A 16,546-nucleotide genomic window follows, 5' to 3' on the forward strand; every position below is an offset into this window, starting at 1 on the left:
ATTATTACATAACACAAGAACACATAAATACACCAACATAGTACACTTAAAATTATTACATAACACAAGAACACATTAATACACCAACATCATCAACGTTCACCTTCTCAGCACCATACATGATCAACCAAATCCTTGCGGAGTGTGTCATGACCTTGAGGAGCTTGAATTCCACTTAAATGTCTCATATACTCACTCAATGTAATCCTATCCTATTGGGTCTCATACGTGGTTGCAGCAAGATATTCAACATCTCTTACCATAGCTTTCACAAGTGTTGGTTGGTCATCATCCACATCTTCATTTGAATCTTCTTCAATTTTGATGTACTCATCTTCCACAATCATGTTGTGCAAAATTATGCACGTCATCATGATTGAATGGAAGTCTTCGGTATGCCAAAGTCAAGCAGGCCCTCTAACAATTACCCATTGAGCTAGTAGGATCCTGAACACTCTCCACATCCTTCCTGTAAGACTCTTGCCTCTGTGAAAATAATTTCTTCTTTGCACTATCGGGATGAGAAAAACTTTTGACAAAGGTAGACCAACTTGAATAAATACAATTAGTTAGGTAGTAACCTAGCTCATACCTATTACCATTTACCTTGTACCGAAATTCTGGTGCCCATCAATTGACAACATCATCGAACAGAGGAGAAGACCAAAGAACATTGATATCGTTGTTTGATCCAAGAGCGCCGAAGAATGCATGCCAAATCCAAGTGTCGTAAGATGCCACAACCTCGAGCATGATAGTTGGCTTGTTATAATGGCCCTTGAATTGGCCAACCCAAGTAGTAGGATAATTCTTCCACTCCCAATACATACAATCAAGACTTCCTATCATTCCAGGGAAACCTCTTTTGTTTGCCTTACGTAGAAGCCTCTTCAAGTCTTCATGATTTGGTTTGCGGAGGTATGTGGCTCCATATATGGTTTCAATTGCCTTACAGAAGCGCTTCGGGTTCTCAATAGCAATAGGCTCCGCAAGTTGGCAATACTCGTCAATTGAGTCTGCAAAGCACCTATTGGCTAGCATACGAAATGCAAATGTGAGCTTCTGATAAAGTGATAGACTTTGTCGGCCTACTACATCTATCTTCCTTGCAAAGTAGTGGTCATGATTGATAACTGCGTTCAAGATGCTTTCAAAAAGCTCTCTCCTCGTTTGAAACTACCTTTGAAAATCATGAACAGGAAATCTCGGAAGCTCGATGAATAAATCTTTCATCATTTAGTCATGACACTCTTCTCTATCACGCTGCACAAATGAACGTCCTGTGACAGAACCACGATAGCTAGATTTGGCATGGTGCTCATATTGCATAAGCGAGTTTGCAAATTCAGCTTCTACGTTGATCATTTCTGCATCCTCAAGGTCAAGGCTTGCTTGGTATTGTGCCATCTGCATTGCCCTGCTACTCCTTCTTCTATCACCCATTGATGAGATATTGAGGAATTTTAGGAAACAAAAACACTTTGAAAGTTGAAAGAATGTTGAATATAAAGGATGATTGAAGGTTGAAAGATTGTGTGATCAACTGATATTCAATTTGTGTGTTACATAGAGGATGATTGAAGGTTGAAAGATTGTGTTATCAACTAATATTCAATTTGTGTTTACATAGAAGATAGGTGAAGGTTATATGAGTCCCATGTGTATGTGCTTCACATGTGTTTTGTATGTGCTTCACATGTATCGATTTAGTGATTTTTCAATATTTATTGGAATTTAAATATTTTTAGATTAAAATGTTCATAAAATTAATTTACAATAGTCTACATAATTTTAAAAAAAAAGTAAATTTAAGAAAAGAATTAGCCTAAGTTCATTCTTTAATAATTTCGGGTTAAAATTTTAGGTCAGAAGGGTTGGAGCAGAAAAGTTGTTTCTGGACTAAAAGCTAAATTTTCCGGACTAAAAAATATGGCTTTTAGCCCAACGGTTGAAGATGGTCTTAGTGTAGATCATATCTTTTGTTCAAAAAAAAAGAAAAATGTTAACAGGTACGCTCAAAATGATCCGTTATTTAACAATTGATTAACTGTTCATCCGTTAACGATTGGCTTATTAAGCATTCACCTAAATGCTAATTTTAACAGGTGGGTTGTGTCGAGATTAACGGGTAAGGTCTAAAATGCCAAACCAGCCCAATTTTTCTTCTGGATTCTCTCTCACAGCCTGAGCCCACGCAGTTTCGTGCTCAATCTCTCGGTCATATGAAACCCAAACTCCGAGCCACAGACCAAGGCACCTCCCCTCCGCGCGAAGAATCAGATAGTTCATTTTTCTTGGCAGAAAATTTACAGATTTCCATTCCCTCCATAAATGCAAATACCCAGATGGAGAAACGTCTTGCTCCTCAAGAATTCATTGGTTTCATCAACTTCTGCAGCTACCCGTTTCGTTTCATTCCATTCTACTCCTGCTTCGTGTGAGAAGTGGAAGAACAAATGGACCTTTGTGAGTTTACTTTTCTCCTTTTTCTTTCACGCGTGAAAAATAAAAAGATGGTTAATTGGTCTTGTTTGTTTTGTTCCTTTGCTCAATACCCAATTGAGGAAATTTTGTAAATCATGTATTCATTCTGTTTGTTTGGAGGGGTTAATTATAATTTATATGATCAAGTTAGGATTTTGGGTTGGTAAATAATTAAATGGAGAAGGAAAAGATTAATTTTCGTGTATAAATAGATGCGTGCGTGGTGTTCATCTTTCGTAGATGCTTTATAAAATTTTATTTATAATAATCAAATGTTTGCTATCCAAAAAGTAATACCAATACGTTTTTAATGAAATGAGATCGGTTCTTTTGTAATTGTTCATAAGCAGAGCTTTCTCTATGCAAACGCGTTATCTAGTTGCTCTGTGCTCGTTAGTATTTGTATTTTGTCGATACTGTGAAGCTGACAATGTCCTTGATTGAGGATTGTTTAATTTCCATTATTATTCCTTTAGTTGTTGGGGGAATTCTAAAATTTTGTTTCTCATTGCGAATCTGTACGATTCCATGGTATGACTTGTTTTATCTTGTAATCAGAATTTTATGGTACATATAAAATGCATGTGAACCATGAATTTGGTTTAATTTCCATAAAGTTTGTCTTTTTTTTTTCAATTTTTTTTGTTTATTTATCAGAGTTATATGTGTTCGGGAATCACTTTGTAGGTTTTCTTTGCTCACTTTCCTCTTGAAACCGATGATGGAATAACTTGACAATCGTTTGCTTAATCTTTTGGCTTTCTTGTCATTTGGTGTTAAGTTTGTTCACAACCTTTTTGGCTATTTTGAAGGTTTAACTTGGGCCATTTCCTCTGTTCAGTTAACCTTTAGGTTGGTTACCCTAGTATGTGAGGATATTTATCCTCTCTTTGCAGTAAAGACTTGCAATACTGTTGGTCTTGGCACTGATTTATGGTCATTATTTTTAAGTTTTTAATATTATTGTTCTTTCACCTTTGACTTCAAGGTATAGAGAATCTGTAAGATAAGTGGTTAAATGTCAGTCGTCTTGTTATACGTTCTGTTGGTCTAATAAGGGGTGGGGTTCCTTGAGATCCTAACAGTGTTAGGTGTAGTTCAAATTTGTTTGTGTGATCTGTATCTTCAAGTTTGTGATGAATGCTTACCTGTTTTAAAATCCTTATAATTTTATTAACTAACACTGTTGTACTTTGTATGAGAATAATTGCTGATTCAAATGTTTTTGCAGGATGTAAAAAGCAGTCAACAACCAACAAAGGTATTAAGTTTGTTAATTTCGCAATTCTCCTATAGCATGTGAAAATACATGCCAATAGTGCAAGGTTGGAAGCAAAAAGTGGCACTGCACACATGGCTGTTATCTGTTCTCATCATTTTAATTAAAACAGCGGTTTCCTATTTATTACTATGGAATCAATACGAGGATTAAGGGTATTGAACAGACATATCACTAGTTGGAGAGGGAGGACACACCCTTCCCCACATCTTCTCTTTTTTCGTCACCAACAAGACCAAGAAAACACAAAGGAACAAGAAGGTCTCAAGATACTGAGTTTTCAACTGAAAAACAGACTCGTATTATTAGGGATTTTTTTTTTTTTTTTTTTTTTTTTTTTTTCTGTAGTCTGATTCTCCTCTAAAATCAATCATTAAGCATCAAGATACTATCTGGATGCCCGAGATACTGTCATTAATCTCCAAGACAGTATCTTGATGCTTAATGATTGATTTTGAAGGAGTATTTTGTCTTCAATCTACCTTATGAGGTCTGATTCTTCAGACAATAGGAAAATAACTATGTTCCACCAACCACTATACGACTTTAGATTTGTTGTCATTAATGTTTTTGCTTAGCACATGTGGTACTTAGGAATTTAAGAAAGGTCCTGATCTATATATGTGTCTGCCCCATATGAAAATTAGAGCTCCAAGCAATTGAAAGGTCTTGAAACAGGCATTTTAGGTTCTTGAGTCATGGATGGTTCAGTGCTCTCCCTCCTGATTGTGCTCTCTTTCTGGGTCATTTCCAGTCGCAAACTAAGTGAAAATCATATGCTAGGCATAGTGAATAATCTATCATATAATATTAGTGTGTTTTTAATGTTGGCGTAATAATTGATTGCCTACTTTGCTGTCTTTTGGTGATTTTATTCTGTGCATTCACTCCAGCTGCCGTTAATTGCCAACTTCATTGTAGCTTGATGTTAGGATTTTTGGCTCGTCAAATATGTCCTAGTCGGTTTGGGTTTGTTTTAGGAAAATTAGAGGTAAACCGATTCTTGTCCTAGAGGGATTAGGAAAGAATTTCAGTTTTCCTTATTCAATTTAGGTTTGGATTTCTAGAAGTCTATTTGAATTAAATGTAATTTCCTAATCCACTTAGAAATAGGAATTCAATTAGCCTTGGGACATGTAAGCCTACCCTATGCCTATAAATAGGGTGCGGCAAGGCTTAATTTTTAGAGAGAAAAAATAGTCGAGAGTTTTGAGATTAGTTATGGGGTTTGCAAAAGTTCAACTGGACGTATGCAAAAGTTCTGCCGAACCAGTATAATTCCTGTGTGTTTCTAAGTTTTTCTACATTTGCTAGTTTAGTCTATTGTTGTTGGTTACATTAAAGAACAAGGTCTAGCAGGCGTGTTTTTCAACAATTGGTATCAGAGCTAGGATCAAGGTGTTCTACGACGTCAAAAGGGAAGATGAATGTGAATCCAGAACCTACGTCAAAACCCTTTGACGGAAAGGATGACTTCATAGACTGGCAAAGGATGATGAAGAACGTACTGATACAGTAGGATTTGGACGATACACTCGATGGTGAGAAGCCGGAAAACATGACAGAAGCAGCATGGACTAAGGTTCTCAAGAAGGCCAAGAGTTCCCTCAAGATCCATCTCACAAGATCAGTTTGGTCACACATCACCGAAAAAGTGGATTGCCCAGGAAGCATGGGAAAAGTTGGAGAATGTTTATATGGGCAAAATCGTGTCCAATAAACTTTTTCTAAAGGTTGAACTATTCGGGCTTCGACTAAAAGAAGGAGATGATATTGAAGATCACGTATGCAGGTTCCAGAATTGCACAACTAATCTTCAAAAGGTCGAAGAAATTTACAAAGATGATGATATGGCTATCATCTTGTTGAGGTCTCTACCTTCATCTTTCAAGCATTTTCGAACAACTCTTAATGTTTGGAAAAGAGTCTCTGAAGCTTGAAGACGTAATTCAAGCTTTTTAGTCATATGCTAAACTGGATGATATAACTGAAAGCTCTCAAGGTCCTTATGCCAAATCCAAGGAGAGGGGGCGGGAAAAGACAAAGGAAGAGAAAACCGGCAATAGAGGTAGGTCAAAATCCAAGAGGAAAAAGAAGGAAGGTTGCTTCGAATGTGGTTCAGCCGATCATTGGAAGAGGAACTGCAAGATTTGGAAAGAAAGAAAGCCAAGATGGAAGGAAGCTTAGGTTCAGCTAGTGCAGTCACCGAGCATGAGAGTGACGAGGAGCCTCTTTCAGTAACATCAGGCTCCAAGGCTTTCACAAATTGGATTTTGGATACCGGATGCACATTTCATGTGTGCAGTAAGAGAATGGTTCAATACTTACAAGGAAGTCAACAATGGGGAAGTCTTAATGGGGGATGATTCTTCATCTCCTTTAAGAGGAATCGGCATTGTTCGAATCAGAATGTTCGATGGGATGATACGAGCTTTGGGGAACATCAAGTATGTCCCTAGACTACGAAAGAATTTGATTTCCTTGTGTACTTTAGATGAGGCCAATTATGGGTACAAGTTTAAAAAGGGAAGACTCAAGGTAACCACAGGATCGCTAGTGGTAATGCGGGGTGACCTACAACCCAATAAGTTGTATAAGTTAATTGGTACCACTATAGTCAGGGGAGCAGTTGTTTCTGCAAATCAGAGTGTAGAAGACAAGACTGAACTCTGGCATCATAGGCTTGGGCACGTAAGCCAGAAAGGGTTGCAAGAATTACATAAGCAAGGCCTGTTGGAAGGCGTGTCATCTTGCAAATTGAGCTTTTGTGAATACTGTGTTCCCGGAAAGCAAAGAAAGGTATCATTCGCAAGTAGCAGTGCAGATAACCAAAGCAAGGAGCAATTCAGCTATATTCACTCAGATGTTTGGGGCCTTGCACCAACTAAATTAAATAGTGGAGCCAGGTATTTTGTTACTTTCATGGATGATTTTTCTAGGAAGGTTTGGGTTTATTTCATGAAGCAGAAATACGAGGTTTTTGCAAAGTTCCAAGGAATGGAAAACAAAAACCGAGAATCAAACTGGAAGAAAGATCAAGTACCTGAGAAGTGACAATGGAGGTGAATATACAAGTAATGAGTTCACCGATTACTGCAAGCAAGAAGGCATCATAAGGCACTTCACAGTAAAGAAGAATCCCCAACAAAATGGAGTTGCTAAGAGGATGAACCGAACTCTCATGGAGAGAGAGGAGCATGCGATTTCATGCAGTATTGCCTAATAGTTTTTGGGCAGAGGCTATTAATCATGCAAGTTATTTGATTTACAGGTCACCATCTACAGTACTCGGTTTTAAGAATGCAAAAGAGGTATGGTTTGAGAAGCCGGTGGACTATTCCAAGCTTAGGGTGTTCGGCTATAGTGCTTATGCACATATTCCAAGTGATGAAAGGTCCAAGTTTAAATCGAAGTCTACACATTGCATATTCTTAGGTTTTGAGAAAGGAGTTGAGGGTTTCAAGCTTTGGGATTTCAACAACAGGAAAAAGGTTGTCAGTGGAGATGTTGTCTTTGATGAGACAACCATGCCTCTGAATAAAGTCGAGAGCAGTAGGGAGAAGATGGACGATGCTAAAATTGAAGCAACAAATATTTCATTAATCAGTTCAAATGAAGAAGCTCAGGTGGAGCAAATCGAGCAAGAGGCCGAATCTGATGGTTTTGAGGAAGAAGAAGAGCTTCAGCATCATTCACCAGTTAGGAATCATGTGGAGCAAGAAACACGACATATTGAAGGCACTCCAATTCGCTAGACATCCCAAAGGGTTCAAACTCCAACCAACAATCCACTTGCATTCCAGAGATGCATAGCACCGGACAAACCTAATTGGAACAAGAAGAAACCTGACAGATTTGGGTTTGACCAAGATGAAGTTAATTATGCTCTTAACATTAGTCAAGGAGATCCGACTACTTATCGATAAGCTATAGCAAGTGATGAGTGAGATAGTTGGATAAGTGCTATAACAGAAGAAATGGAGTCTCTTTACAAGAACTCTGTTTGGGAGATGGTTCCTAAGCCCAAAGATAGAAAGCTAGTTGCATGCAAGTGGGTATTTAGGAAAAAGGAAGGGTTGCATGAACAAGATGCCGTGAGATTCAAAGTAAGGCTCGTGGCTAAGGGGTACTCACAAAAGGAAGGGGTGGATTATGATGAGATATTTTTACCTATAGTCAAGCATACTTATATCAGATTACTTTTAGCAATGGCAACTCAACATGACATGGAGATTGAGCAGATGGATGTGAAGACATCGTTTCTTCATAGGGATTTAGAGGAAACAATTTTCATGGCTCAACCAGAAGGGTTTGTTGAATATGGGAAAAAGAACCTAGTATGTCAGCTAAGGAAGTCCCTGTATGGCCTGAAACAGTCTCCAAGGTAGTGGTACAAGAGGTTTGATTCCTTCATGCTGAAAATCAATTTTAGAAGAAGTTTATATGACTGATGCGTGTGCTATCTTGTGTTCCAAGATGGGATGATCATATTACTATTGCTATATGTGGATGACATGCTAATTGCTTGTCAAGACAAGTCTAGAATTCCAGACTTGAAGAAGATGTTGAGTGAGGAGTTTGACATGAAGGATCTAGGTGCTGCACAAAAGATCCGTGGCATGGAAATTCAGAGAGATAAGACCACTGGAAAGATCTGGATATCACAAGCCAAGTATATTCAGAAGATTCTTGAGAAGTTCAACATGCAAGAAGCAAAGTTAGTCTCGACTCCTTTGGCAGCTCACTTCAGGTTAAGTGGACAACAGTATCCTACGTCCGAGGAAGAGCAACAAGAAATGGAGAAGGTGCCTTATGCTAATGTCGTGGGCTGTCTCATGTATGCAATGGTATGCACACATCCCAACATAGCTCAAGCAATTAGTATCATTTCCAGATACATGGCAAATTCGGGAAACCAACATTTGGGATGCAGTCAAGTGGATTTTGCGTTGTTTGAAGGGTTCTTGGCGACAAAGGATTATGTTTAAGAAGCAAAAAGAAAATGTAGGGGTGTTAGGATATGTGGATGCCGATTATGTAGGGGACTTGGACAAGAGGTCAACTCCTGGTTATGTGTTTACATGCGCAGGAAGACCAATCAATTGGAGAGCACTATTGCAACCAATTACAACTTTGTCGACCATAGGGGCAGAATATATTGCATTGGCCGAAGCTGGAAAGGAAGCAATTTGGCTTAGTGGGGTAAGTCAAATGGGAATCACTCAAGATTGTGTGAAGCTGAAGCTGAAGTGTGATAGTCAAAGTCCCGTTCACTTGGCAAAGAATCAAGTTTTTTTCTGGAAGATCAAAACACATTGAAGCAAGGTATCACAAAATCAGAGATTGGGTGGAGTTTAAGGAGATTTGGATTGAAAAGATTCATACCGATGACAATGCCACAAATTTCCTTACAAAGATAGTGCCAGCCAAGAAGTTCAAGCATTGCTTGAACTTGATCAATCTCATTGATTAATCAAAGTGAAGCACCTCCTCACTTGAGGTGCATTGAGGCAAGGAGAAGATTGCCAAGGTGAAGACTCTTGAAGATTTCCAGAGCTGCTTCAAGAAGGTTCAAAGATACTCAGGGGTGCAACGATCAAGACTTGGTTTGACTCACCAAGGTGGAGGTTGTTAGGATTTTTGGCTCGTCAAATATGTCCTAGTCGGTTTGGGTTTGTTTTAGGAAAATTAGAGGTATACTGATGCTTGTCCTAGAGGGATTAGGAAAGAATTTCAGTTTTCCTTATTCAATTTAGGTTTGGATTTCTAGAAGTCTATTTGGATTTAGATAAGTGCAATTTCCTAATCCACTTAGAAATAGGAATTCAATAGCCTTGGGACATGTAAGCCCACCCTATGCCTATAAATAGGGTGCGGCAAGGCTTAATTTTTAGAGAGAAAAACAGCCAGAGACAGCCGAGAGTTTTGAGATTAGTTCTAGAGTTTGCAAAAGTTATGTAATCTCTATTATGAATCAAATGAGCGATGATTTCTCTACTTAGAGAAATCACAACTGGACATAGGCAAAAGTTTTGCCGAACCAGTATTGTCACATCCCAGTCCGTATAGCAAGATATTGTCTGCTTTGGGCCATGCCCTCACTGATTTGTTCTTGGGTTTCCAACCAAAACGCATCTTACTATAGGGAGGTGGGTATGTACATACAAGGTACATCACCTCCCCTCCCCCGGGTGATGTGGGATCTTACAATCCACCCCCCTTAGGGGCCCGACCCCCTCGTCGGCACACTTCCGGCCGGGGAGTGGCTTTGATACCAAATTGTCACATCCTAGTCCGCATAGCAAGATATTGTCCACTTTGGGCCACGCCCTCACGGATTTGTTCTTGGGTTTCCACCCAAAACGCGTCTAACTATAGGAAGGTGGGCATTTACATATAAGGCACATCACCTCCCCTGCCCCAGGCGATGTGGGATCTTACAAGTATAATTCTTGTGTGTTTCTAAGGTTTTCTATATTTTCTAGTTTAGTCTATTGTCGTTGGTTACATTAAAGAACAAGGTCTAGTGGGTGTGTTTTTCAACACTTGAAAAACTTAATGTTTCCCCTGCATCAAATTGCTTTTAGTTATGTTTGATCAAATTCTTGCTAATAAGCAAAATGCATCGTTATCTTGCGTTGTTTTTCTTTTGTCTAACCCCATGCTGGAGATGTAGTGCTTCCCTTGTCATTATCCAAATTGTGTTGCCTTTTGTTTTTGAAATACTCTGTTAAATAAATGTTAACAAAAGCCATGGTTGGTCTTTAACCTGCTAGACATTTATTAGCTTTCCAGCTTTCTAATTCAGATGATTTTATATCGTAATCTGAGTCCCAAGTTAAATTGGTTGCCCATAAAGTGATGCGAAATGTGTAAGCATAATTTATATTCCATGTTAAATCTGTTTTCCTCCTCTCTGACCTATGAAATGTGTATTTTAGAGTTACATCAGATACGAAACACGTCAGAAGCGTGCTGATGCAAAGAAGGCCCTGAAAAACCTCCTCTTCAACAGTGGGTCCTCTAAAGGTTTATTCCATGACATTCAGGTAGACTCATCCTCATGTTTTTGGTTTATAGTGGTCTTACTGGAGTCCATGTATATAAAACACTTTGGAAATTGTGTTGGTTTACACATGATGTTAAATTGAGGGTGGGCATGGGCATCACCATGCACTGAAATGTCCTATTTTTTTGTTGCACTAAAATGTTAAATGGACTTTGAGGATACTTTTGGACATTAAGTTCTGATCGAATGTCCTTGAATTCAACTTTGTTTTGGATATAGCTACACATAATTTAAATCGACTCCTTAGAAAAAGAAATTTTCAAAAAGAGTGATGAAAAAGATCATAATTGATGTTGTTGGAGCCTAAAATTTATCCTTTGCTGCCAATCATGAGATAGTTCTAAGTATTTTAATGGTCTTGTGGATCCTTAATTGTTAATCCAGATGATATGTAAACAACCAAAGGACAGATTCCCCCACGAACTTTCAGAGTTTCAGTAAATCTAGCACTTGATATTATATTTGTTCCACATTCCAACAGCTCTTGTGTTTAGAAGTGCCTTTAAAATGATTGAAAATGCTTTTGATGAAAGTTCTTTTGGAACCAATCCTTGGTAAAAATGCAAGTGAATCCAGGAAATGCACTTGAACTGCTTCCTGCAAGATGCCAAGAATGCATTTCAAGTGCTTTTGGAACCCAAAAGCAGTTATACCAAAGCACTTTCAGTCATTTTAGAATTATTCCAAATGAGCCTACTCAGTTTGTCTTCGAGTTTACCCATAGTGCTTCCCTGATTTATTATGAATGTATCTACTTATGGTAAAAAAATAAAAAATAAAAAAATAAAAAAAAGAACTCTTATCAATTTTTCCATGTACTGATTTTGTGGTTTGTTTTCAATGTTAATTAGAATGAAGATTTTTCGGGTAGCCCTCCTAAGAAACATAGATCAAGATCTTGTCGACATGCTGAGAAATCGCAACAAAAGAAAATGAAAAGTAAGCTTTTCTTATTGTTTCGTATCTAAACCTTTCTCTCCCATGTTTTCTATATTTGATAATTTTATGTATATAATTTTTGTCTAATGATCTGTAATTTATTGTTTGTGATTTTTCACCCGCATCTGAGCTATATCATATGCCGATCTACTTATCCTCATTTCAACAAGTAGGTTTTTTTGTTGATGGAGACATTTTGTGTACTCTTATCTGGATGGTGGGTATCTTTTCCACAACTGGTCACTATGCCTGAACTCTACTCAATTTTATTTGATGGAGTCTTAATTCCCACATCTGGACACGAGGTCTTAACTCTAATGAATTTTATTTGATGAAATCTTTCTTCCCACAACCGGACACGAAGTCTTAACTCAAAGTGCATGTATGGCTGTAGGAAGCCCTGATGTGGTTTCCTATTGAACATGTGTATAGGTATTGCACTTGATTAGAGTCATTGCTTCTTGGTAAACATATGAATAGGATACATGCTTTTGATAAATACTCCTGTTTCGCATGAACTTCTCAATTGTACAGAAAAATATGCTGGTTTTTTTTTTTTTTTTTTTTTTTTGTTAAACAAACATATTATAAGCACATTATGCAGCTCTGTATTAAAAAAATGAAATTTTGAATACTACATGGACGTATGTTATATGTAATTTTTCGGTCCCTTATACTACTGTACTATGGACTCTTTCCCACAAACTTGTGCTCAAATATTCAACCTCAACAGAAAGAAAACTTAGCTATAAGAGCTAAATTGTTTCACCTACAAAATTAAACCTGAAGCTAATTACATACTAAATCCAGCTACCTTCCATTCCATCCCCGTGGATTGGAAGATAAGAAAGAGTAGGTTATTGCACAAATAATCTCAGGTTGAAATACTGATATTCGTGTTATTCTCATCCCATTTGCTTGATGGGTGGTTGATGGATGTGCTGAAATGCAGCATGATTATTGTACGATGCACTAAATTCATGTATTGTCATTTTAAGAATGCAGTACAATGATCTAGTCTTTTTTCTTAGTGTTTCTCTTGAACATGGTGTCAAAATGGTAGATTTATTCACGTGTTGGACCTAGCTCGGTCACACATGCTCCACATTGTCGGTCACACATGCTCCACATTGCTCAATATAATTGACTTGTGTGTTTGGCTCAGTCTGGTCGCATTTGAGGGGGCCTATTGAGAATATAAGATCAGAGGTATTCACCCGACCATGTGTACAATTCAAGCAGGAATTTGTACCTTAACGAGGTACTTAGGTGTCCAAATCAGATAAGAGGGATACAAAAGTCGGAAGAAATGGACTGCCACGTGGCTCATTAAGTCTTGTTATTACTAATCTTATGGTGAAAGCACATAGAGATCTTAGGTAGAATTTTAAAACCCCGGCCGTTCTTTTTCTGGTAGGTGGTTAAAAAAGGTTATGATTTGTTTGCATTACTTTATCCTACAAACTTTATGGTTCTCTCTGTTACATGTTCAGGGAAGTTTAAAAGAGAGAGTTTCTCTGAAGACTATGACAATGATCCTGAGAAAATCTTTCGGGCGACATTTGGAAAGAAATGGTACACCTGGTCTTTTAACTCACAACGTGACTCTTCTTACCAAGATTCAGAATCTGGATTTGAGTGGAGAGAGCAATCGAGCTGGAGAAGTAGAAGTAAGAGATGGGAGAATAGTAGTGACACAGAATCTGATGATGAATCATGTACTATAGGATCATTTTCTGATAGAACAATTCTCGGTCTGCCTCGAACAGGTCCTTTAAAGACCGAAGATGTTAAAAAAGCGTAAGTTGATATTTTATTTTTTTTTCATATTCTTGAACTCTTTTTCTTTTCTATTCTACCATTTTTTTTTGGATATTATTTAATCCTTTTATTCCTTCTGGCAGTTTCCATTTATCAGCTTTAAAATGGCATCCTGACAAGCATCAAGGCACTTCACAGGTTAGTTGTTCATCTTTTGATCTTTGACAAATTTTACTTGTTTAATGCTTTTGAATGTAAACAATGTTCAAGATAATATTCAGTTGTTAGCCGTTAGCTATGTATGCAAAATTTACGGGTTAAACAGCCTTTTAATTTTGGTTTTAGTCCACTGTATAAGTATGGATCTTCATTCTTCAGTGCATAATATGAACTTGACAGTCTGAAGACTGAAAGAAAATTATGAATCTTCAAGGAAACATCTTATCAGCAATCACAATGCCACAAAGAAAATGAAATTGACGAACTCTCATTTATTTGAGCGGGTTTTAATGCTGCCGCTGTGATTGTTTTGCTGCACCCTCTGCTTAACTCGCTGTTGTTTCTCTGCTATGTGCTCTAGTTTCTTGCTTGGCACGAGCATTCTCTTTTTTCCGTTGTCATATTACCATTACATAAGAGCTCTACGGTTTCTGTTTCATTGTTATATACTTCTAAGATAGTCGTGTGTCTTTGCAGGAAATCGCCGAAGAGAAATTTAAACTTTGTCTTAATGCCTACAAATCTCTGTGCAATGCATTAACCCCGGCCTAAGCCTCGGCGTCAGAAGGTTCCGGTTATGTGCGTTCACGATTCAAATCGAGCTCTTGCTCTCGCGTAGGACCGCCGGTGTATGATTAACATTATTGTTTATTTCATCCAATTAGTATTAATATTCTGCGCATCAAGTGGAGTTGTGTTGAATCTATTGACAAATTTAGAGAGAAAGCAAAAAAGGATAATCTCAAGAAGTTTCACAAGAAATCTCAGCACCCAGTCGTTATCATGTCTGTTGAATGTTCACTTGGGTGGGTTCATCATCCTTTTCAAATACAAATTCCAATTCAAACAATGGATTTTCTATGATGCTCGAAAGTATCAGATATTCTGGATTTTTTTAACGGTTAGATTTTTTGTTAGAAACACAAAAATAAAAATTTGACGCGTGTAAGAAAATGTTCATTATGTTGTCAAAGAAAAGAGAAAAATCGACCGAAATAATTATTTTTATAAATTTTAATTGCTAAACTAATCAAAATCAAGCACTGGCGATGTACCAATCAAATACTAAGAGATAATAATTTCATTAATTAAGATTAATATATATGATCGTTCCTGTCAAAATCTCAAAAGGAAAGAGAGTGACATTTAAATTTTCCAGGACAGAAACTTGGTACATCCAAAATATAAGAAAAAGATGTCTGAAAAGAGAGGAATAAAATTTGGATTCTAAAATTCACATCGCTCGAAATTTTCAAATTACAAGCGATGGTACTATTCTAAGCTGCGAGTTCAACCAGTACGCCGTGGCTGAAGCAGATCTCAACTAACTTAAACAAAAAGGCGAAAAGAATGTAACTAAAAACAGAGGAGAACAACAGAGGAAGAGACCATGAAGCAGTAGATGAGGATCAAGAAGGCAAAATGGCAAGCCCAGTTCCTCTTGAACTTCGCAAAGTAGGCCTCCGGAGGCTCCTGGTAATTAATCTCAAATTCCTCGTCGGAAATCGGGGCATCGAATTCATCGCTCAGCCTCACCTTCATCTCCCTCAGCTTCTCGGTGGCTAGCCCCAGCGTCAGCTTGTGGCAGCGCCGCTGGTACTTGAACCCGTTGATGCACCGGAGCGTCTGCGCCACCGAGACGTAGAAGATGAGGTGGGCCAGGGAGAGCAGGATGATTGGGACCCAGCAGTGGCGGCACTGGAGGCGTGAGGAGGCGGAGGACTGGGCGGAGAAGACGAGGGCGAGGAAGATGAAGAAGAGGATGAAGAGCTTGTGGAGCTCCTTCTTCTGGAGGTCGATGGACCTCTTCTTCTCGAGGGTTTTCTCGAAGTGGAGCTGTATGATTGTGTTTATGGCTTGCAGAGCTCTCTCTTTGGGGATTCCTCCGCCACCGCCTGACTGCTGCTGCAGCTGATGCCTCTCGTACTCCGCCATTGATGGTGTAAAGGCGGCTGAGCTTGAGAGAATAAACTCTCCCTACTCTCACACTGATGGTGAAAAGATGAACTTTTGGCACGGATCTCGAAAAGTTTATCTTTTCTTTTCTTTTTTGCCCCTTGATTTGCTGAAATTTTTTTCTGAAGGAGCCAAACTTACCTTCTTTTACAAATTACTCCCTCTGGTTCTTTGCAAGTAAGACACAACTAGGTAAGGTATCAGACACACGAATCTCTCGTTCTTTTTTTTTTTTTTTTTTTCTTTTGGAGAACCGAATCTCTCGTTCTTTTTTTTTTTTTTTTTCTTTTTTTGGAGAACCGAATCTCTCGTTCTTTTTTTTTTTTTTTTCTTTTTTTGGAGAACCGAATCTCTCGTTCTTTGCCTTTGCACAATTGCTTACAAAGCTCTATATGGGGTTTGTTGCGTGGCTAAGTCACCGTTTGGTGCTTTTTTTTTTTTTTTAGAAGATACCTTAAAATAGGATAATTTTTTAATCTTGAAACAGAAATAGAATTTTTTTTACCATGCACAGAGAATGCATACGCTATTTCCTACACTTTGAAATGACGTAATTGTTCTCCCATATAAATGGGTTACCTAGAAAATTGCAACCCTCATTTCTGATTTTATAGAGAGAGAAACAGAAATGAGAGAGAGAAGAAACCTCTCGCCTCCTCCCCCACCTTCTCATACTCCGCCAGTGACCTAAACCATGAACAACGGCACATGTAAAACCCATCTTTCATTTTTCCCTGGTTTTTGCTTCTCAGAATCTTTACGACTCTTTTTTTCTTCATGACGAAACCTCTCTTGCCTCCCCCATCTTCTCGTACTCCGCCAGCAACCTGGAACATGAA

General features: G+C 38.2%; 2 protein-coding genes across 2 annotated transcripts; one reads left to right on the plus strand and one right to left on the minus strand.

Annotated features, from left to right (window-relative positions):
* The first annotated feature begins 2,191 nt into the window (after positions 1-2,191).
* LOC137721383 (Chaperone DnaJ-domain superfamily protein) lies at positions 2,192-14,601 on the plus strand. Its single transcript, XM_068460477.2, has 7 exons — positions 2,192-2,466; positions 3,716-3,745; positions 10,705-10,812; positions 11,684-11,771; positions 13,265-13,571; positions 13,676-13,730; positions 14,229-14,601. Exons 1-7 carry the CDS (start codon positions 2,332-2,334, stop codon positions 14,301-14,303), a joined length of 798 nt encoding a protein of 265 aa, XP_068316578.2. The 5' UTR covers positions 2,192-2,331; the 3' UTR covers positions 14,304-14,601.
* Positions 14,602-14,824: 223 nt separating this feature from the next.
* On the minus strand, positions 14,825-15,927 carry LOC137721448 (uncharacterized). The gene has a single exon (XM_068460545.2). The coding sequence runs from the start codon at positions 15,684-15,686 to the stop codon at positions 15,108-15,110; it is 579 nt and encodes a 192-aa protein (XP_068316646.1). The 5' UTR covers positions 15,687-15,927; the 3' UTR covers positions 14,825-15,107.
* Between the last annotated feature and the right edge of the window lie 619 nt (positions 15,928-16,546).

The sequence above is a fragment of the Pyrus communis genome, chromosome 1, assembly GCF_041283825.1.
Source record: "Pyrus communis isolate YQ-2024b chromosome 1, ASM4128382v1, whole genome shotgun sequence".
NCBI lineage: Eukaryota > Viridiplantae > Streptophyta > Magnoliopsida > Rosales > Rosaceae > Pyrus > Pyrus communis.

Bases quoted from the DNA above. Each gene is read 5' to 3' on its own strand.
- LOC137721383 (XM_068460477.2), top strand. From the start codon at position 2,332: ATGCAAATACCCAGATGGAGAAACGTCTTGCTCCTCAAGAATTCATTG. The intron at 3,746-10,704 runs GTATTAAGTTTG...TGTGTATTTTAG, and splicing joins GCAGTCAACAACCAACAAAG to AGTTACATCAGATACGAAAC. The intron at 11,772-13,264 runs GTAAGCTTTTCT...TTACATGTTCAG, and splicing joins GCAACAAAAGAAAATGAAAA to GGAAGTTTAAAAGAGAGAGT.
- LOC137721448 (XM_068460545.2), bottom strand. From the start codon at position 15,686: ATGGCGGAGTACGAGAGGCATCAGCTGCAGCAGCAGTCAGGCGGTGGC.